Source organism: Chlorocebus sabaeus, chromosome 20 (genome assembly GCF_047675955.1).
Source record: "Chlorocebus sabaeus isolate Y175 chromosome 20, mChlSab1.0.hap1, whole genome shotgun sequence".
Classification (NCBI taxonomy): Eukaryota; Metazoa; Chordata; class Mammalia; order Primates; family Cercopithecidae; genus Chlorocebus; species Chlorocebus sabaeus.
Genome location: NC_132923.1, coordinates 114,340,813 through 114,362,707, shown reverse-complemented (window position 1 = coordinate 114,362,707; position 21,895 = coordinate 114,340,813). Strand labels below are relative to the sequence as shown.

Genomic DNA, 21,895 nt, shown 5'->3' with positions numbered 1-21,895 from the left:
TCTGCCTGCCAGGACCCAGCCCACCAGTGCCGAGTGACCCCCCCGCCCCCGCGCGCAACCCTACCCCAGGCCCTCGGGTAGCACCAAGGCCCAATCTCCCATTCGGAGGCCCCAGCCCAGCCCCAGTGCCTGGGAAAGCCGCCTGTTTTGTTCCCAGATGCCCCCCCCCCTTTTTTTTTTCCATTCATAGCAGTTCGGTCCCTTTCGAAGCCGCAGGGACCCGGGTGGCAGGGCTGAGGCGAGGGGGTGGGACTCCCTGCCCTGACAGGTAGTGCCGGCCCCGCTTTGGGAAGCCCCTTCCCCCGCCCTCCCCCGCCCCCCCGTCCGCTCTCCCTGCCCCTGTCAGCCGCGCCAGACGCTCTCCGGCTTTGCAGCATTCAATAAAAATTGAGAAACATTTGGGCTGAAATCGCTGCTTTATCTGGAGGAGCCACAGCGCCGGGAGAGACCACTGCTGCGCGGGGGGAGCCCGGGGTCTCAGTGGCTCGGGCGAGAGGGGTCGCCGCGCTCCAGCGCCCGCGCTGCCCCCGGGTGACCCTGAGATCGTGGTGTGGGGACCGGGGCTCGCGGCGGCGCGCGGCCGCTGGGGGCTGGGGCGCGCGCGAGGGACGGCGGACCGGCCAGGCTCCCCCCGCGCCAGCGGCTCAGGTGGGCTGTGCCCAGCGCTGGCGGAGCCCGGGTCCCCGTTCTGCCCGGGCTGGATGGCTCATTCTGCTGGCTGCGCGGTGGCGGCGGTTGTGTGTGCGCCGCGCCTTGCCGCCCCCCCTGGCCCCCCGAGCCTGGGGCGCGCGCTCCCGCCCGGGCCGTACGGGCCCCGCGGCGCCGCGGCCCGAGGCCCCGGGAAGCGCAGCCATGGCCCTGCGGAGGCTGGGGGCCGCGCTGCTGCTGCTGCCGCTGCTCGCCGCCGTGGAAGGTGAGCGGGCGGGCGGGCGATGGGGGCGGGGAGCGGCCGGGCACGGGCGGCCGCCGGCGCCCACCTCCGCTCCGCGGCCCGCAAAGTTTGCCCGGGGGCCGGCGCCGGGCGCAGGTGGCCGCGGGGAGGTGTGTCCGGCCGCGCCGGGAGGAGCGGGCCCCGCGGACGCCCGGGGAGCGGCGGGTGCTGATTGACTGTGCCAGGAGGAGGCGAAGGGACCATCTTGCCGAGGCTTTGTAGCCAGCCCGGCGAGCGCCGCCCAGGGCTGGGGGCTGCCCACGCGCGCTCGCCGCCCCCGGCCCGGGCAGCCGCCTCGCGCCGGCCTGGTCTTGCTCGGCACGGGGTGGAGGGGCGCGGGTCCGGCCTTAGGGTGGCGGGGGCGGGGGGGGAGGCCGGCGCGCGGTCGGGGCTGGAAAGTTTGGCAGGGAGCAGAGGGTGGGAGGCACCGCGGTTGGCCGGGGTGGGGGGCTCCCGGCCCGCGCCCCCGAGATGGGGCCCGGCGCCCCGGAGAGCGGGGACTGGCAGAGTGGAAGGGAGCGCGCCAGCCCCCGCGTCGGTGCCTGCCCATCGCCCGCGGCGTACAATGGGGTCCCCTCCCTGAGAGGACTGCGCGGGGGATGGGTCTGTGGGCATCTCTCTGCCGCGCGGGGTCTCCGGGCACCCCCGCCGGCCACCGCCCCGCGGCCGCAGCGCTCAGCGTGGCGGCTGGAGCCCCGGGAACTCTCCAGCTGCCGCCAGGGCCGGACCAGATGCTCTTGCCATGTGTTGGCCTTGGCCAGGGTCGCCGGGCCCTCTCCCCGTGGCTTCGTGTATTGGTACCACCCGACCCCCAGGGGGGCAGGGGTAGCTGCTAGGTCTCCCGAGCCAGCTTGCTCTGGAGGGAAAGTTAGTGCGGTCTGGGTGTGTCCACCAGGAAAGGCCGAGCTTGCAGGGTAAGAAGCGAACATGAATAATGGTTCTCACGTGTACTGCACTTTACAGTTTTCAAACCACTTTACAGTTTATGAAGTACTTCGCACTATACGCAGCTCTCTGTGGTTTACAACGTGCTGCACAGTTGACAAGGTACTTTAAGCTTTACGAAGTGCTTTCCCGCCCACAATTGTGTTGGATACCTCAAAATACACCTAGGGAAGCCAGGTAGGTATGATTCCTACTTCTCTTTAACAGATAGGGAAACTGAGGCCCTGGAAAGTCCAATGTCTCAACCAGGGCCGATGGGTGACAAAAATAGAACCCAGGTCTGTGGTCTTTCTTTGAAACCAGCACTCACTTAGCTGAGTTTTGTTGCCCCTAAACTGCGTGAGTCCTTCCAGGGTTCTGCTCCCGTGGGCTGAGGGATGATGTCTGTGTGCACTTCTCAGGCCACTTTGGGGTTGTGGGAAGCCCCTTCCCTTCTTGCAGCCTAAGAAAACATATCAGACCAGGCGTGGGGGCTGCAGCCTCTGGGAAAGGCGTTGTGGGGGACCCTGTGCTACAACTTCAGTTTCTCTTTCGGTAATGAGCACTTTAGTGACCGCAGTCAGGGAGTTGGGGGGGTGGTGTCCCTGGATGGCAGCCACAGTTTCTGGCACTGAGGCAGCTGTCCTCCGGCTCCTGGGGGATTTGGCGGCTGCCTGCGGTTTCCCGGAGTGGGGCCACTGGGGCACCGAGGGTGCCACGGGCCCTGGGTGTGGAGGGCAGCCCTGGGGCCCGGCTGCTGGCGGGAGCTCTGTGGAATATGACTGAGGTACCACTTATTAACTCTGGCTTTGGGGAAATGACTCATGTGTTGGCCCGCTATACATTGGGATGTTTACAGTATTATGGAGAGCTTGGCATAAATATTGCTATTTAGGTTGCAGTCAGCAGTGCTGGAGGGGAAGAAAATTGGCCCCTCTCTCGTTGGAAGAGGCCTGGGTGTGTTTTTAATTACTCCAGGGTAGATGGAAGGGCCACGTCTGTCCAGTCATTGCCCTGGCAGGGGCTGGTTGGAATCTGGTGAGCTGTGGCCAGTCTGGACCCTGGCCCTGAACACAGGGCTGGTGGGCGCTGACGTCACAGAAGGGTATGGCTACTTGGACTGCCACTTGGGGGCAGGGTGGGGAAGGGAAGCCACAGCAGGGTGGGAGGAGGGCTGCAGCAGGCACCCCAATGCTTGCCTCAGGCTCTTCTTCCCTTTGCCCCCTGGACACTAGGAAGTTAGTCCATCAGCGGTTAATAAGAAGCTGGCCGAATGGATGGGGAGATGGTGCGAGGTGGAGGTCAGAGGGCCTGCTTCTCATTTACTATGGGACCCTGGGCCAGGTCCTTTCCCTATAGGGGCCTCAGTTTCTTTGGGTGTAAAATGGCCTGGCTAAATCTCTTGTAGAGTCCATTGTCTACACCCTACTTCTGCTCTTTGAGCCTCATTTTCCTCCTCTGTCCAATGAGGGTGATGACAGCACCTGTCCTGCCTGTCTCCTGGGGTGTTTGTGAGAATCAGACCAGATGACGGATGGGAGAAGTCCCCCCTTCGAAGCCAGGGATGGACGGTGCTGCCTGTGCACATTTGGGAGACACCAGGATCCTCCTGAGAGTAACAGTCTGTAGAGACAGGACTGGGCCGTGGAGCAGTAGGAGGGGGGCCCCTCTGGCTCCCAGAACCCAGAGCCACATGGTCACCACTTCCTTCCCTTCCTCCTTCCTTGTCTCCTCAGCCTGCAAAGGGCTGTCCTGCCGGTTAAGGCCCCAGGAAATCCCCATCTCCAACCTTCGGAATGGGAGAGAGGAGAGTGTGTGTGTATACGGGGGGCTTCTAGGTTAGGATGGTAAGCTTAGCATCTCCCCTAAACCGTGAGACCGCCCCTGCCACCAAGGGAAAGAAAGCATGGAGCATGTGAAGTGGGGGCTTACAGCAGGATGGAAGAGCACTGGGGAAACATCCAACAGGACAGGAGGCCAGTGGCAGACCCGCCACTAGATGGAATCCAAAGGTCGAGGTCTCGAGAAAATCAGCCTCCTTACATCTGCTCATTTGCTCTCCAAATATCGATGGACTTTCTTCTCTGGCTGGCAGGGTGCTGGACTCCAGGACAGGCAGGGAGATAGGACAAGCTGACAGGGAAAAGAGTGGGCGAGACAGAGTGTGATACGGGGTCCAACGTGCTTCCCAGAGGAGGCTGTGAACTCCCCGGGGCGGCAGGGGCGGTTGAGGACAGGACAGGGTTATTTCATCTTTTATGCCTTTATGCTTTGCCTCATTTTCTCACCACCCGTTTTCCCTGCTATGAAACTTTCTTAGCCACCTGTCATGCTAACGAACTGTGTTCTCAAGAGTTAAAGAGGTTGACTTTGGAACTTAGAGGATGTGGAGAATTTTACCTAAAAAAGGAAATAGCATGTCTCTATGTCCATAGAAAGACATGGAGGCAGGATGATCAGGTGCTTGCTTTGATGTGTCTGAAGAGGGTGGGGTGTTGAGGGCAGCAGTGCGGGTTGAGACAGAATGGGAGTGGGGTGGTCAGGTCCTGAAGGGCTAGAATGGAAGGCTGGAGAGTTTGGATCAGATGCTGAGGGCAGCAAGGAGTCCTTGAAGGTTCTTGAGCTATCAAGGGACCTGGCCAGATTCATGCTTGGAAAGATCACTGACTTGCAATGTGTGATGACATTCAGATGAGCCAGATTTGGTCCTGGACAGTCCCAGTAAAGCCAGCTTGTCGATTCCCAGCTAGACTGTGAGCTCCCTGAAGGCAGAGACCCGTCTGCCTCATTTTTATGTCCACAGTTCTGGTCTGAAGAGCTCTGTTCAAATTCCACCTCCCCAGAGGCCTTCCCTGATTCTCTCTTCTAAAACAGACCCAGTTCTGCTGCTTTCCATCCCACCTGCTTTGTTTTGCTTCATGAAACCCATCGACACCTGAAGAAGCATCAAAGACTTGTTTGGCATCTGCCTTGCCCATTAGACTATAAACTCCAGGACTTCATCTGCCATGTTGGCTACGACATCTCCAGTGCCTAGAACTGTGCCCAGCCATGCGGGTGCTCAGTAACGGAATGACATTGTCAGCTGAGGAACGTGGAATGAATTGAATGTTGAGTGAACGGACAGATGAATATATGATACTGTGTTATGTGATAAGTATTGGGAGAATGATGTGGAGATGGAGGAAAGTCCATCTGGCGGAGGAAATCAAGGAGGTCTTCCTGGAGGGAGATACCAAGGGAATGGCTTGAGTAGAGATGCAAGAAGGGGCTTGGGTATAACGAATAGACCAGTTCAGCTGGAGCAGAGCATTCAGATGGGCCAGCAGCCACTGTGTGCTAGGTAGAGAAGTCTACTTCTGATGGGGGGTGGGGGAAGCCTGCCTCCCTCCCTCCCCCAACTCGACTCTCCCACCCCCACCTCCACCCTACTGGGCCCACCTCTGGGGCATTACCTGTCTAAGACCCAGCGACCTTCCATGGGATTAATTTGGAATTGGTTTTCCTTTTACGTCTGTTTCTTTTGCTTCTCATTTTTTAAAGGAGGCTGCTTTCATGTATTTGTCTTAGCCGGGAAATCAGGGCTTAGATTTAAAACCTAAATGTTGTAGAATTTGAAAGCCAGTTGACTTATTCACTCGTTCATTTCTCCATCCATCCATATATTTTTAAAGAGTCACCAGGCACCTAGTTCATGTCAGGGGCTGGTCGGGAGAAGGGATTCTGCCTGCGTGGGGAACAGAGCCAGCTGACTTCACAGGCACTGTGTGGTAGAGAAAAGGCATAGCCTTCAGGGGCAAACAGACGTGAGTTCAAATCCCAGCTGTGTGCTCTGGGGCGAGGAGCGCAGACTCCCTGCACTTCAGTTGCCTCCTGGGTTCCTGTGTCAGACACTCATTGAGTGCTGTGGACATTAAATGCTGGTCTCAACCCCTCTGAAGTTCTTCCCTCAATGATGGCAATGTGGCCCCCTTTTTGGCATTTAGTTTGTCCAGGCACCAGATCAACCTTCAGTGTCTCCCCGTAACCCACCCCACAAGCTCCCAACTTCCCCCAGACTTGGGATGGCAACCCTCCAAGTGTGGACAGACTCAGACTCCATCCCTGCCTCTTTCTCCAGAGCCCCGTCAGGGGAAAATACTCATATTCCTAGTCCAGGGGGGCTCTCGTCTGAGGTCCCTAAGCCTCCTAAGTCCTGGGGATCTGTAATCACCCTGAAATTATCATAGAACATTGGATGGGCCCCCTCCCTCCTGTGGGATTGTCCTAGGCACCCTTGGCCCTCCTTTCTCAAGGTTCTGCATCAGTGCCAAAGTGGAGACAGGTTTTTTGTTTTTTTTGTTTTTTTGTTTTTTTTTTTTTTTAGATAGTCTCACTTTGTCACCCAGGCTGGAGTGCAGTGGTGCGATCTCAGTTCACTGCAACCTCTGCCTTCCGGGTTCAAGTCATCTTCCCACCTCAGCCTCCCAAGTGCTGGTACTACAGTCATGTGCTACTACACCCAGCTAATTTTTTTACATTTTTAGTAGAGATGGGAATTCACCATGTTGGCCAGGCTGGTCTCAAACTTCTGACCTCAAGTGAGCCACCCACCTCGACCTCCCAAAGTGCTGGGATTACAGGCATGAGCCACTGCGCCCTGCCTGGGACAGATTCTATGGGCCAGTTTGCTGGGCATTCAGCCTGTGGTAGCCTCTAGTCAACTCTGCCTGCCCAGAGCTCACCTGTGAGTTTAGACTGGGGACTGGATCTCTGCACACAGAAAGACCCCTAACAGGAAGGGGCAGATGGAGCCTGCTGGGTGACAGGATGCCTGGGCTGGGCAAGGCAGGGGACCCATGCTCCCACTGAGGGTGGAGGAGATGCAGAGCAGGGTGGGCCTCCGGGCAGAGGAGGATCTGCCACACCTCTGACAAGGACCCGTCTCCTGACCTGGCACCTGCATGCCTGACTTAGCTGGAGATTTGGGAGATGGAGAACAAGGCTGGGGAGTCTGTATTTTTAACACACTCTCCAGGTCTTTCCATTAGGCAGGGAAATTTGCCCCCCAGCGGCCTATGATAAAGCACAGGACTCCTGGGAAAGAGGAAGAGAAACCTCAGCAGGAAACTGGAAAAGACTGAAATGAAGTGAAATCAATCAGAGTTAGCACCCACCAGCCCTAGCTGCCACTGGCTTGTGCATAAAAAGAGGGTTAGCTGGGGGAAGGCAGGGAAGGAAAGAATGTTTGCACAGCTCCCAGGGGTGGGGCAGCGGGCGGGCAGTTGTTGATTGTGGCAGCACCTGGAGGCTCCCTGATTGGGATCAGCTCAGGCCCTCTGATAAGGCTGCCCTGAAAGCATTTTAGGGCCTTTTAAAGCAGCTGCCTTCCGGAGGGTGCAGGAGGGGGACACCTGTCTCCCCAGTACCCCCTTGTCATCTGGGGGCTTTCCTAGAACACCCTCACTAGGTGAGCTTCCTGGAGCCATCTGCTGCCCTGCTGCAGCCCCTGCGGTGGGGGGGAGTGTCCTCAGAAGAGAGGACCTTGCCTGCTGTGTGGCCTTGACCAAGTGATCCACTCTCTGAGCCTCAGCTTCCTCATCTGGAAACTGGAGGTACCGCGCATGTGTCAGAGGCTCATGGCAAGGATTAAATGAGATGCTGTATACTGTGACTGGCAGAACCGCCTGGCACTCACCTGTGCCCATTCTTTATTAGTTTCCACAACCATTAAATGTCAACAGCACCCTCGTGCCCCCGGCCAGAATGACTTGCCCCTTTCTCTGAAGTCCCACAGAGCCTTTTCTTAGCCGTGATCACTTTCTCTCTTGTTCTATAAACAGCAGAACCTGGGGGGTTACAGGAAGAGTGTGTGGAGTCAGACTGCTCCATACTGTGTGTCCTCTGGCTTGTGTGTTCACATCTCTGAGCCTTGGTTTCCTCATCTTTAAAATGGGGGTAATCATTGTTCCTAGCTCTTGAGATGGTTGTGAGCGATGGATGTGTTAATCTAAGGAAGACTAAGCTGAGTGTGTGCCTCAGATGTGCTAAGCTTGCAATAAATGTTAATGGTTGCCATCCTTGCTTTCTACCAATGGGAAGCTCAATTCACATTAGGGGAATAACGGGCCAGTGTACCAGGTTTTCCATCTCCAGCTCTCCCCCACCCACTCTGTTCTGAGCCTTAGAGGGCAAGGGTCTGACTGGCTTGCTAAGTGCTGAGAGGCCCTCTAGCCTGCCCACTCAGTGTTCCATCCAGGTTTTCTCAAAGGCCCCCTCCTCACTCCAGTTCAGCCTCCCTAATCTGGGAAAGGGGTAGACTCCTTCATGGCTGTGCCCTCCTTCTTGGCCCAGTGCCTGCCAGGCACCACCTTCCCTGCCATGATCATGGGAATGGCTGTCAATTCTTTTTTTTTTTTTTTTTTTGAGACAGAGTTTCGTTCTTGTTGCCCAGGCTGGAGTGCAATGGCGCAATCTCGGTTCACTGCAACCTCTGCCTCCCATGTTCAAGAGATTCTTCTGCCTCAGTCTCCCTGAGTAGCTGGGGTTACAGGTGCCTACCACCACGCCCAGCTAATTTTTTGTATATTTTAGTACAGATGGGCTTTCACTATGTTGGCCAGGCTGGTCTTGAACTCTGACCTCAGGCAATCCACCTGCCTTGGCCTCCCAAAGTGCTGGAATTACAGGTGTGAGCCACCACATCCAGCAGCTGTCAATTCTTATGTCAGTCATTGTACTAAGAGCATTATGTGTGTTGCCTTGTGCAATTGCCCCAAGAGCCCCACAGGTCATTGTATTATTATGCCCATTTTACGGATGAGAAAACCAAAGCTCTGAGAGGAGTGACTGGCCCAAGGACACCTAGGGAGTGGTGAGGCAGGGATTCAAACCCAAGTCTGGTGACTCCAGAGCTCATCCTCTTTTCCACTTCTGGAATGTGCCTCCCTGCTCAGAGGAAAGGCTTGGCTCTGATGAGGGTCTCTAAGGCAGCTGTCCAACCTCCAACTCCATCGACATCCTGAGATAATGCAAGTGGGAGGGTCCTGGAACTCACAAACCTGCCATAAAAATGCAATCTCTGTCATAATGGTCAGAATAATGTTGTTCTAACTTAGACAAATCAGGTGTTAACTCATTATGCTGTAAGGGGCGCCTCCACAGAGAACGGAGACTATGGAACCGTCACAGGGCCATTTGTACTTCCAAATACAATAGCTCATCGGGACTTCACAGCCATCCCGAAAGGGGCAGGAGCCACGGGGCCCACTTTAGAGATGAGGAAACTGAGGTCTGGGAGACAATGTGACTTGCCCAAAGCCAGCAGCTGGACCAATCTTAATAGCTCATCCATCCAGTTCGAATTCTTAGCCAACGTTTGAAAATCAAGAGATTTTACAGAAAAGTCCTGTTTCTGGCATCTCTGAAAAGTCAGACAATGTGGTTTCGCTGGGCCCACATTCCCACATGGCCACAGTTGGCTGGAGCTGAATAGTGACTGCCTCTTAAGACAGAATGTATGAGCACCAGGGGTACCTCTCTACTGACTTGCAACATACATTTGTATGGGTGGAGAGGTACCCTTGGTGTTCAGCCCTGTAAGGCTTGAATTTGCCTCCTGGATCTGCCTCTGTTACCCTGTGTGACCTGGAGTTAATTGTGTGGCCTCCTGAGCCTCAGCTATCTCTTCTATAAAATGACAGGGGTGAGACTCAGTGGTTTTGGAGGCCTTTTCCAGCTCCAGGATTCAGCGCCCAGTGCCAGGGTTCAGGCAAGGGAAGGGAGAGCTACAAAAAGTACAAGACTCCACTCCTGAAAAGCATATCACTAATCTTTAGCAAGCCACCACAAAACTTACTGGCTTAAAACAATAATGATTTCTTAGTTGTCCTGATTCAGTGGATTGGCTGGGCTCTGCTGGGCGCTTATTCTGTTCCCCAGGTTGTCAGCCGGGATCACTCAGGAGGCTGCACTCAGCTAGGTTGGGCTGGAAGTTCCATCATGGCTTCACATACATCTTTGAGGCCCTCATAGAGAAGGCTGGAAGACTGGGCCCCTCATGCTTCTCGCTATCTCCCATCCTTTGCTAGTCTAGACTGCACCTCTATCCATGCTAAGTAGCTCGCAAGATGGTGAAATGGAAACTGCAAGACTTCTTAAGGACTGGGCTCTAATGTCACAAAGTGTCCCGCCCTGCAGCTTTCTGTTGGTCAAAGCCAGTCACAGCGCCAGCTCAGATTCATCCTAGTCTTCCTCGTCAGGTTCAAGGAAAAGGAAATTATACTGGGCTTGATTTACTGGTTTATCCTTGAAGAGAAGTCCCATTTCTCACTCAACTGTTTAGCACAGAAAATTTAATGGTGGGTTGTTGTCCAGCATCCCACTCAACATGTCCTGATCCACTCAATCAGGTGACACTCAGAGTTCAGTGCCTGCCCCTGCACCCTGTTCTTTTCCATGTTTCTTGGGCCAACTTGTGGTCCAAACTTGAATCTAGACCCCCCCTACTGGGAGGAGTGGCTTCGGGTTTAGGAGTGGGAGGAATTGTTGGCAGCCATATTTGTAGACAGCCTCTCACAGGTAGTTTATCGTCCAGTCCAGGGATGGGGGTGGGGAGGTAACAGGAAGCCAGAAACCTCATTCCCTCCCACCCCACCCCCAGCACTTACCCCCTGAATTGTCTTCAGTGTTATCTGCCTCTTCTGAGAAGGCAGGGACTTTCCACTTCACCATGTACAGCACAAAGCTTGGCTCCTGAAAGATATTAGATAGATGTTTGCACAATAAACGAACCTAAAATTCATGAAAAATGGCAACCTGGAGTTGTAGATATTCAAGACCTAGTGTGAGGTGTGAGGCCAGAGAAAGGGGCCTTGGGCTGGTGGGATTTAACTGAAAGGATGGGTCCCAGGTGCTCCTGTGGCCTGGGGCAAGTCACTTCACCCCTCTAGGCCTCATTTTCCTTATCAGTGAAAGGGGCATCATAATTTCGGGCACCACAGAAGGCTGTGCCAAGGAGCAACTGTGTTCGTCATTCTACTATGAAAGACCCGGTAAAGGGGTGACTGTGGTTGTCACTCCCACCTTGGCCAGAGGTCATCGCAGGAGTGGGGAAGCATTAGAGGAAAAGAAAAATTTCTAAAGGCATGGGCCAGTTGTTGTCAAATTAAGTTTGGACCACAGGTTGGCCCAGAGCACATGGAAATGTGGACAGACAGTGAAGTGAGTGAGTCAGATCACTGAGCTCTGAGCGTCACTTCCAAAGACAGTTGAGGGGGACCTGGGCAACACATAGTCAAAGTTGATGCATTAAACCATGGAGCAAGAAATTGGGCTTCTGTTTGCTGACTGACCGGGAAATCTGGCCTAACATAATACAGGGAATAAATCACAAGAGTCTTGCTCGGAGACCCCAGACTTGTGAGCTGGCCCACGTTGTGAATGAGTGAGGTGACTTGACTGTTGAAAGTATAATAGTGACCCAGGAAGAGCACACATCCAGTCTAAAGGAGGCAGGTGCTACCCACTCCTGACCATGTTGTCACGCAGGAATCTGTGTTCGGTTTTGCCAGATCTTCCGATTTGCAAAGTTCTTTTTTTCCCTCTCTCTTTTTTCTTAGACAGGGTCTCACTCTGTCTCATAGGCTGGAGTGCAATGACACAATCGCAGCTCACTTGCAGCCTTGACCTCCCAGGCTTAAGCAGTTCTCCCACCTCAGCCTCCCAAGTAGCTGGATCCATAGGCACCTGCCACTGCATCCAGCATTATTATTATTATTATTATTATTTTGGTAGAGACAGAGTATTTCACCATGTTGCCCAGGCTGGTCTCGAGCTTATGAACTCAAGCGATTCTCCTTCTTCAGCCTCACAAAGTGCTGGGATTACAGACATGAGCCATTGCACTCAGCCTGATTTGCAAAGTTCTGATGCTTATGGGAAAACTGGTTTTTGTTTTGTTTTGTTTTGTTTTGTTTTGAGTCTCGCTCTGTTGCCTAAGCTGGAGTGCAGTGACGCTATCTTGGCTTACTGCAACCTCTGCCTTCCAGGTTCAAGCAATTCTTGGGCCTCCGCCTCCTGAGTAGCTAGGACTACAGTGCCACCATGCCTGGCTAATTTTTGTATTTTTAGTAAAGACAGGCACCTGCCACCATTCCCAGCATTTTTTTTTTCTTTTTGGTAGAAACAGAGTCTTGCCATGTTGGCCAGGTTGGTCTCAAACTCCTGGCCTCAAGTGATCCCCCGCCTCAGCCTCCCAAATTGTTGGGATTACAGACATGAGCCACCATGCCTGGTCTGAAAACTGGTTTTTGAATGTTTACTCATTTTATTCTAAAATACAGTTCTGGCCAAACCAAGCCATGTTTGCTGGCTGGATTTGGCTCCCTGTCTGGCAGTTTACAACCTCTGGTTTAGGTATTTGGGGTAAAGAAATAGCAAGGGTATTGTTAGCACCATTGTACAAATGGGGAAGTTGAGGTTCAATGACTTACTCAAGGTCACATAGCTGGTAGGCACTGGGAGGTGTTAAAACATGCCTCCTCACCTTGAAATGGGGAGTCTCTTTCCCTGTAACTTCCCTGCATGGTCCCTGTTTTCCACTCTCCAGAACAATCCGGGAACATAAGATCCATCTTGCAGGCATCTGCTGTGTTCGAAGGCAGAAAGCATATCTTCCCTTGGTTTCTTCTTGAGGGAGGTAGAGTTGGCAGAATGAATGAAAAGCAGCTGGTCTTAGAATAGAACCATGCTAGATTGGACCTCTGGCTCTGACAGTTAACAGTGTGACCTTGGCCCTCTTCGCTCTTTGAACCTCAGCTTCTTGAACTATACAATGAGGTTAGACAAGGCGTCCTAGAAGAGGCGACTTCTAAGATGATTCTTAAGGAAGAGCCAGGTGAACAAGCAGTGAGGCAGCCATTCCAGGCAACAGGAACAGCATCTGCAAAGATCCGGATAGGAGGCCCGTGAGTGTGTGATGTATTTGGGGAGCTGGAAGGAGTCCTGTATGACTGAGAACGGGGCATGCCAAGCACTGGGGCGGGGTGCAAGCTGCCTGGCCCCAGCAGGGAGAGAGCGTGGGGTCAACATTCCCATTATGGCGACGACATATGTCCACGGCACCAACTTGTCACTTGGCCTGAGTCCATGGGAAGCCGGAAGGACAAAAAGCATCTGAAACGTGTAAGTGGGGAGAAAGCGGCTTAGCGCACAGTGGGATGCGTCCCGCCTGAATGGGGCTTCTCCGCCTCTCACGGGGAGGCAGAGCCTGGGAACAGCCTCATCCAGAGCCCGCAGGGCCTTTTTGGAACCCACGAAAGGCCATGGCCCAGGGAGTCTGTTCGAGTCAGGGCCCTGGCCGGTACATCCTCTTGCCTGTCTCCATCAGCGTCAGCTGTCACTCCCCACGGCCTCTGATGGCAGCTCCCGCAGCTCTCGGGAGAACAGTGGAAAAGGGCTCCTGAGCTGCCAAGGAGCCCCTGACACTGGGTGCCCCTGGCTGGCCTGGAAGCACAGCCATGCCAGCAAAGCTCAAGACTCCCTCTGACCAGCCCCTTTTGGAGTTAAAAGGGTGATGAGGCTGGGCCTCTTGGCCTGAGTCCAGGAGAGGGAAGACATATTGGGGGAAAGAGCCTGAACTTTGGAGACAGACAGAGCTGTGTTCAAATCCTAGTCTTTCCACTCACCGGCGGTCTTAGTTTCTCATCTGTAAAGTGAGGATACTGTCACCTACCCCATGGTGTTGTCTGAGGAATTAAAAGAGCTCATGTATTTAAAAAAAAAAAAAAAAAAAAAAAAGGTGTTTTACCAAGCCTCTCTCATCCTCAGTGTCTCAGCCACTCGAAGACAATAATAATAGTAGTAATAATAACAACAGCAGCAACTAGCATGTATTAAGGACTTGCTAAGGACCAGGCACTGGGCTTAGGTATTATTATTAGCTGAATCCTACAGATGAAAAAATTAAGGCTTAGAGAAGGCATTCATGTACCCATGGCCATTCGGCCAGTAATGGTGGAGCTAGGATCCAAGCTTAGGCAGTCTTGCTCCAAGGTAAATGGAGAAAGAGCTGATTTCTTATCTTTTTCACATTTCAAACATACAGAGAGGTTGAAAGCAGAGTAAAACACCTGTCTAGCCTTCACCTAGATTCAACAATCATCAACGTGTTTGCCACATTTGCTCTCCTGTATGTTCTCACTCTCTCTGGCCCCCTTTCCCCCTTGCACATGTGTGTGGGTGTGTGTGTGTATAATGTAGATGTATTTTTTTCTGAACCATTTGTACATAATTTGCATACATGGACAGAGAACTAATATTTACTGAGAATTGACTCGTGTTGTCTAAGGCCGGCTGTCTAACCCCTGTTTTAGATCACTTTGCCTGGCACACAGTAGGACTTGAGTATTGGCAGCAACCAGGAAAAGTAACTAGTATTTCCCACAGCTTACCAGGTATTCCCTCTGTATTAGCTGGTTCCATCCTCACAATGGCCTAGCATAGAGCTCTTGGTGTTTTCTTCATTTTCAGAAGAAGGCGAAGAAAGACTCAGAAGTTAAATAACTTGTCGCAAAATAAGAAGTTGGGATTTATACCTGGGTTTGCTTGGTAGCAAAGCCTGTTTCACAAAATCTTAGGACACCCACTTTTCTCTCCCTCCTGGGTTTAACCCTGTTGTAGCCATCAGAGCACAGCCCAGGGCAGCAGATGGCAGCTTCCCACCCAGCTACCACAGGACATGGCCCTTTCTCTCTAGGAATCAAGGGGGAATTATAGAGAATGGTGGACTTGGAAAAACTGGGGACCGGCCCAGGGCCCACAGCTAACCAAGTAGTTTTGAGGACTCAAGGCTTTGGGCTCCTAGAATCCACCATACTGTTTTATGTTGCTCTTCCCTCTCCTCCTCACCTGGGTACCCTTTTCACCATCTCTCCCTGGTCAATTCTTGCTGTCTGTTAAGATGAAGCTTGAGCATCTCTTCCTGTGTGAAGCCTGCTCTGATCTCTCTCACTGGCCCCTCCCCCTTCTGCTCTTTGTGGCCTCTGTGTCCTTGGTGGCACCTTATATGCACCCCTTTTATATTGCCTAGGTTATGCCATACCATGTATATAGGTTTCTCCCCAATCATACTGGGAGATTCTCATCCATGCTGGTTGGGTAGCGTACAGTTAGATGGTTGGGTGAGCAGCTCAGCAGTTGGATGAGTAGATGCGTGATTGATGGTTAGATGGATAAGTGGCTGGATAGATAGAAGATAAGTGCATGGATTGGATGGTTGGGTTGATGGTGAGGTGGATTGTTGGGTGGTTGATGGTTGGCTGGTTGGCTGGATAGATGGGGAGGTAGATAGATAGATAACAGGATGGTTTCATGAGTGAAGGGACAATGGCAGGATGGTTGCCTGTTTGGGATAGTCGGATGGATAAATCAATGAAATTGATGGATAAATAAACAAACACCAAAAACCAGAGTGCATTTCTCCCCCTGAGACTCCCTTTTGTATCTGGACTGTGACATTTCCTCATTTTCCAGTTTCTGGCCCTGGAAAGAGCTAGCAAACAGCACACTCCCCAGGTTTGGAGAAACCTTCTGAGCCATTGACTATGGATTTGCCAAGGTTTTGCACTGCAGAGTTCTGGAGAAGTTGGCCCCCAAAGTGAATTTCTGTAAAGTAAATCCTATTTTCCCATTGACTTGGCCCACACTTTTGGAGATATGTTCCTGCTGTCAGAGGCTGGTGACAGGTGGGGGAAGAGCTGGAACTCCCCTGGGTGTCAGCTGCCCTGAGCTTCTACTCACTCCACCTTGAGAGCAGACCGATGCTGGCCAGGAGCACAGGAGCTTAGAGCCAGGAGGAGATGCAACAGCAGGGGAGCAGATTTGGCATCTGGTCCCAGAAGCCTCTGCTGCCAGTGGGATGCTCTGCTGCTAGGCTTCTGGGATAGCACACTCCGTCTCCTCCAGACTGATCTGTTTCTGCTCATCTGTCCGTACATCCTTCCTTCTCACAATCCCACCCTCCCTCCTTCATCCATCCATCTGTCCATCCATTCAACAATCATTTTTGAAAGACTCTAGGATGCTAGGGGACATAGAGGGAAATTAAAGAGAATCGATGTTCTGATGGCAAAGAATTATATCCCAGTAGAGGTGATAGGCAAGGCCTCCTTCCTCTTTCTCCTTCTCCTACTCCATCGCTTTTTCCTCTTCCTCTTCCTCTACCTCTTCTTTCTTTTCTGCTCTTTTTCTTCTTCTTTTCTTTTTCCCTCGTTGATGATCACAGCAGCCTCTACCGTTGAGTCCCCACTAAGTGCCAGGCACCATCATAGGTGAGGTTCTGACATGCTCTAATGTATTCCCCCAACAATCCTGCATAATAGTTTTTTTTTTTTTTTTTTTTTTTTGAAATGGAGTCTTACTCTGTTGCCCAGGCTGGAGTGCAGTGGCATGATCTTGGCTCGCTGCAACCTCTGCCTCCTGGATTCAAGTGATTCTCCTGCCTCAGCCTCCCGAATAGCTGGGATTATAGGCGCGCACCACCACACCCAGCTAATTTTTTGTATTTTTAGTAGAGACGGGGTTTCACCATGTTGGGCAGGCTGGTCTCGAACTCCTGATCTCAAGTGATCTGCCCGCCTCGGCCTCACAAAGTGCTAGGATTACAGGCGTGAGCCACTGCGCCTGGCCCATAATAGTTAATAACACTCATTTTGCAGGTAAAAAAGCAGGCTCTGAGATGTTCGGTGATATACCCAAGGTCACACTTTTTAGTACATACTTGTGTATGAGATGGAGTATGTTGAGTGCAGAGGGGAAAGTCCTTCAACCTTTGCTGTCAGGATGGCATTATTTGATAGGTAGGATTTTGATATATAGTGGATGGAAAGAAGGGCATTCTTAGCAGGGTGAACAGCCTAGGCAAAGGCCTAGAGACTGGAAAGGGGCAGGTTTGTAGGAGCCATGGTGAAGCAAAGTGTGAGAAAGAAATGGCAAGAGAGGTTTGAGTCTGTTAAGAGAAGCCTTGAGTGATGAGCTGTGACTGACACTGGAAGCAGTAGGGAGCCACTGAAAGAAATCAAAAGGAGGGAAAGATTCAGGAAGATGGTCATGAAGCCTGGCATGGGAGGAGGATCCAGAGCAGGGAGAGGCAAACTGGAGGCCAGGAGGGACTATAGGGGCCTAGACTCCATTAAGCCAGACCCCGGATGTGGCTACTGCTGCCCAGCCAGCTACTCCAGCAGTGGGAGAGGCCAGGATGTAGCCCACATCCTTGGGGGATGGGCCACAATGGCAGGGACGAGGGCAGAGTGAACGAGTTAGGGCAGAACAGCTGCCTGCCTGCCTTCTCTCCTCACTGAAGGCCCACAGGTCCCAGGGAGCTCCTCTGCATCCTGTCCCACCCTGCCCACTTCACTCCTTGAGCCAGGGAAGGGTTACCAGCACCGTGCTGGGCCTCAGCTCTTCCATCGAGCCTGGACAATCCAAGCAGCACCCTGAGAACCATCCCAGAATGCAGAATGTCAGAGCTGGACATATGGGGAACTGAGGCCCAGAAAGGGACAGCTAGTTGCCCGAGGACACACAGAGACAGTGGCAGGGCTGGAACTTGGGGCTAGATCTATAGCCTAAAACTCCTTCCAAGGGAGATAAGTTGGTGGCTCCCTTTTCTAGCTGTGAAGGCTTGGACATACTTTTCTTTTCTTTTTTCCTCTCCTGTCTTTGCCTACTTTTTTTTTTTCTTTTTTTAAAAAACTTTTGTTTGTTTGTTTGTTTGTTTGTTTGTTTGTTTGTTTTTAACAGAGATGAGGTCTGCTCTATATTGCCCAGGCTGGTCTCAAACTCCTGGGCTCAAGCAATTCTCCTGCCCCAGCCTCCCAAATGCTGGGGTTACAGGTATGAGCCACTGCGCCTGGCTGAGACTCAGACATACTATTTAACATCTGCCTCTAGTCCTTTTGAGAGTAAGGTGGAATAAAAATAAATAGTGAGCCTTTTAAAAAAGTCTTAATCACTCTGAACCTCAGTTCACCCTGCTGTAAAATGGGGATAATAATAACAAAACATTATTTAGTCATCATTTATCCTATCACCTCCCTGTAAGAATGCAAACTTCACAAAGGTAGGGATTTTTTTTATCTCTTTTGTTTACAAATGCTCAGCATGGCACCTAGGACTTAGCAGATGCTTGGTAAAAAATGAATGAATGAATAAGGAATCCATACGATTTATGGGTTCCTCACAGTGTGCCTGGTGCTGCAGGAAATGCTTTCCATGTGGAATCCTGTTTAATCCTCAAAACAATCCTGAGGTGTGGAATTGGTTTGATTATCTCCACTTTGCAGAGGAGGAAACTGAGCCTCAGAGAGATTACACGTGACTTACTCGTGCTCATACTGTTCCTGGGTGATGGAACTGGGATAGAAGCCCTGTTCTGTGGGGCCTCACAGGCTGCAGGGCTGCACGACTGGTGCAGAGCCGGGTGAGTGCTTCTGGGAACAATTGTGGGGCCTGGCACAAAGTAGGTGCTGGATAGACCATGTCTCTTGTCCTAATCCCCGCATTCCCCTTTTCTGGACTTCAGCTTTCCCCACTGGAAAGCTCCAGGGCTGGACTCTGACCTTTTCACCGTCCTTCCACCTGGACTGATCACACTAGGGATGATCTTCCCACGCCTGACAACTCTAAGGCCAGTTGTCCTGCCTGATCATGAGCCCCAATCCCGAAGGGAAAAGGCCTCTGGAGGTGTCTCAATGCTCACTTCCCCTCTGGGACCCCAGCACCTCTGTGGTCTCGTCACTTGCTTCCTTAGGGGCCTTGAATTGGCCTCCATGCAGATCCGCCTGCATGACAGCTCCCAGTGGCCTGCGGGAGGAGTGTTTTCTCGGCTCCCTGACGGCATCCGTCCCAAGGTGCGAGGCTCCAGCTGCACGCGGCGGGCCAGGCTGCCGTTCTGTCTGGAGCGCTGCGTGGAGAAACAAACACAGCTGTGTTTATTCCAGAAATTACACATCCTGATAATCTGCTCACTCGGGGTAATGCCTCCCAGTTAGGATCACAGGGGGAGCTGCACCAAGGTTCCTGAACTTCTGGGTGGGTTTTAATTCTCTGCGACATCTGTGCTGTTGGGCAGACCTTGGGCAGCAAGTAGACCTCGGCCAGCGGGCACCCAGACAGCTTTGGAATGCCCCGTCCTGAGGGGGGTGGACATTCTCACCTGGGCATGAGATGCTGGAAGGAGATGACCTTTTGTCTTGAAATCTCCAAATTAGGATTTCAGGCCTGACACCCTGGCCCATAGCCACACTGGGAGACAGAAACCCACAGACCTATATTAGGAGAACATGACCCAGGATTGGATCGTGAATCCAGTCATTTTGTTGCTCTAGAGCATTTCCACGACTGCCTGTTGCTTCTGGGTCACTCTTCCTTGGCCCATAGGCCCTGTGCAGTCTGCTTCCTGCCCACTCTGCCTAATTTCCATCACCCACCTCGGTCTAGGGGTTCTAGCCACTCTGGCCTTTCAGTTCCTTGCAACTCCTAGACTTCCCACCACAGGGCCTTTGCACTGCTTGGTCCCTCTAGCTGGAATGCTGTTCCCTTATCACCCGGATAACTCTCACCCATCCTCCACGTTTTCAAGGAAGTCTTCCCAGAGCCCTGCACAGCTCCATGGGCCAATCTTTTGCTGCATTTGTCAACATCATAGTTTTAAAATAATTAGTGTGTTTCTTTGAATATCTCTACCTCTCCTACCAGACTGTCAACTTTACAGGGTCAGGGACCATGATCCAATAGCTTCATCACTTAGATTCCCTGGGCCTAGCATAGCGCCTGGCCCCTAGTAAGTGCTCAACTGATATTTATTGATGGGGAGAATGAATGAATGAATGCATGCACGGCCCTCAGATGAGTGAAAGGAGGATATGCTTCTGTTTGTTCTTTTGGGTGACAGTTGGCAGAGTGCTGTGACATCCGTCATCTCCCTTTAATTGAACGGAGTGGGATTGAAGTCTGCAGGGGCTTGGCACAGGGCCAGGCCCCAGGGTGGGGGGTGTGGGATCCGAGGTGAATTAGGCATCATGGGCCTGGCCTTGGGGAGCTCACACACTGGCTGTGCAGAGCCCCGTGGGAGGAAGGTCCCACTGGTATTGTTCTCCTGTATGGACAGATGAGGCTCCTAATACTCAGAGCCAGGGATGGAGGTGGGGGTGGCTTGATGAGGCCACACAGCTAGTCAGTGGGACAGACATGCACTCAGATCCGACGGATATCAAGCCAGGTGGCCCTTCCCCCACTTCTTGCGGGCACTTGGGTGGGAGGTGTCAGGGCTCCCTGGCCTTTGGGGGTCTTGACATCCCAAACTCTTGCCAGCCATGTGGCTGTGAACAATTTACAGGGGGCAGCACGGATTGTCCTGCCCTATGGAGGTTTTCTTCTAATGGACAGGACTGATGCCAGATATCTAGTGAGTAGCTTAAGTAGGGATGGTGCTAAGAAGAAACCTGCAGCAGAGATGGGAGGGCCAGCGGGAGGAGGGATCAGGAAGGCCTTTCTGAGGAGGTGATGTTTGAGCAAAGGCCAGACGGAAGCAAGAGAGGGGGCTCGGGGATACCTGGGGGAGGGTGTTTCAGGCAGTGGGGAGAGCTGGGCAAAGGCCCTGTGACAGGGATGTGCAAGGCAGCCAGTGTGGCTGCAGCGGGAGGGCCAGGGGAGAATTGGAGTGGGTGACACAGAGGGACCGGCCATGGCAGGACTTTGGCTTCTACCTGGAGTGAGATGGGAGCGGTGCAGGGTTTTGAGGAGGTGACAGGATCTAACCTGGGTTCAGAAAGCACCACTCTGACTGTCATAAGAGGTCAGAGAGTGGGGGACAGGGGCAAAGCAGGGGACAGGAAGAACCATCACAGAGTCCAGGCGGGAGATGGTGGTGGCTGGACCAAGGGGGCAGTGGTGGGAAGTTGTCAGTAAGTGGCCCTTGTTTTGCTCCCCAAGCTGCCTCACATGGTTTGGGGGATCCACAGGGGGCGGAGAGAAAATGGACCTTTAATGTCTTCTCCCTCTGGCCTGCCCCCAGTCACCCCAGGAGGCTCTGTTGGCATTTTTGGCATGGAAGCGTATGTCTCTTTCTAATGTAAATTGATAATGTATTGACAATGTGATCTCCTGGCAGCCAGGTTGGTGACTCTAGCATGTGCTAGATCATTCTGGGGGGAATGGAGGGCAGAGGGGCAGACAAGAGCCTGGTCCGGGCCCAAATCCACCCCTGTCAGGACTTGCTGAGCGACTGTGCACAAGGCCCTTTCCCTCTTTTGAGCTGGGGGCTGCACTGGGGGATTAGCGGACCACTGAGGGGCTCTGCAGTCACACCAGCTGGGTTCATGTCCTGGTGCCAGCTCTTATTAGGTGTGACTATGGACAAGTTGCCTCACTTCTTGGAACCTCAGTTTTCTTATCTGTCAAATGGAGATGGTAATAGTCCTTACCTTAGTAGGTGGCTGAGACATGGTAAGTGCTCAATAAATAACCATCGTTGACTAGGTGCAGTGGCTCACGCCTGTAATCCCAGCACTTTGGGAGGCCGAGGCGGGCGGATCACGAGGTCAGGAGTTCAAGACCAGCCTGGCCAACTTGGTCAAACCCCATCTCTACTAAAAATATAAAAATTAGCCAGGCGTGGTGGCATGCGTCTGTAATCCCAGCTACTCTGGAGGCTGAGGCAGGAGAATCGCTTGAACCCAGGAGGTGGAGGGTTTGCAGTGAGCCAAGATCACGCCACTGCACCCCAGCCTGGGCAACAGAGCAAGATTCCATCTCAAAAACAAAAACAAAAACAAAACAACAAAAAAAATCACTGTGTAGAAGCCAGAGCAGAAAAGCCAGGGCCGGAATGCTTTTGTCCAGCCTGTGCCCCAGTCTTTGTCCCACCTGAGAGGAATTTGCTTGGTCCTTGGTTTGAGCAGTCCTAAGGATCTCTTGGGTCTCAGGACTTGCAGAACTTCAGCAGCAGCTGCCCTGGAAGGCAGCCCCCTCTAGCGGAGGAGATTCGGCTTCAGGGTGTAC

General features: G+C 52.8%; 1 protein-coding gene across 5 annotated transcripts in view; it reads left to right on the top strand.

Moving 5' to 3' along the window:
• The first annotated feature begins 745 nt into the window (after nt 1-745).
• Nucleotides 746-21,895, top strand: part of EPHB2 (EPH receptor B2) — a 213,161-nt gene continuing 192,011 nt past the window's right edge. For 3 of the 5 annotated variants that reach the window (XM_073007716.1, XM_038002726.2, XM_007980101.3), the window contains exon 1: nt 747-913. In XM_073007716.1, the coding sequence (XP_072863817.1) occupies nt 853-913 (61 nt within the window). In that variant the 5' untranslated portion in view covers nt 747-852. Of the gene's footprint in view, nt 914-21,895 lie in introns of all 5 variants that reach the window. The other 2 variants (XM_073007717.1, XM_007980102.3) reach the window with 2 other exon arrangements.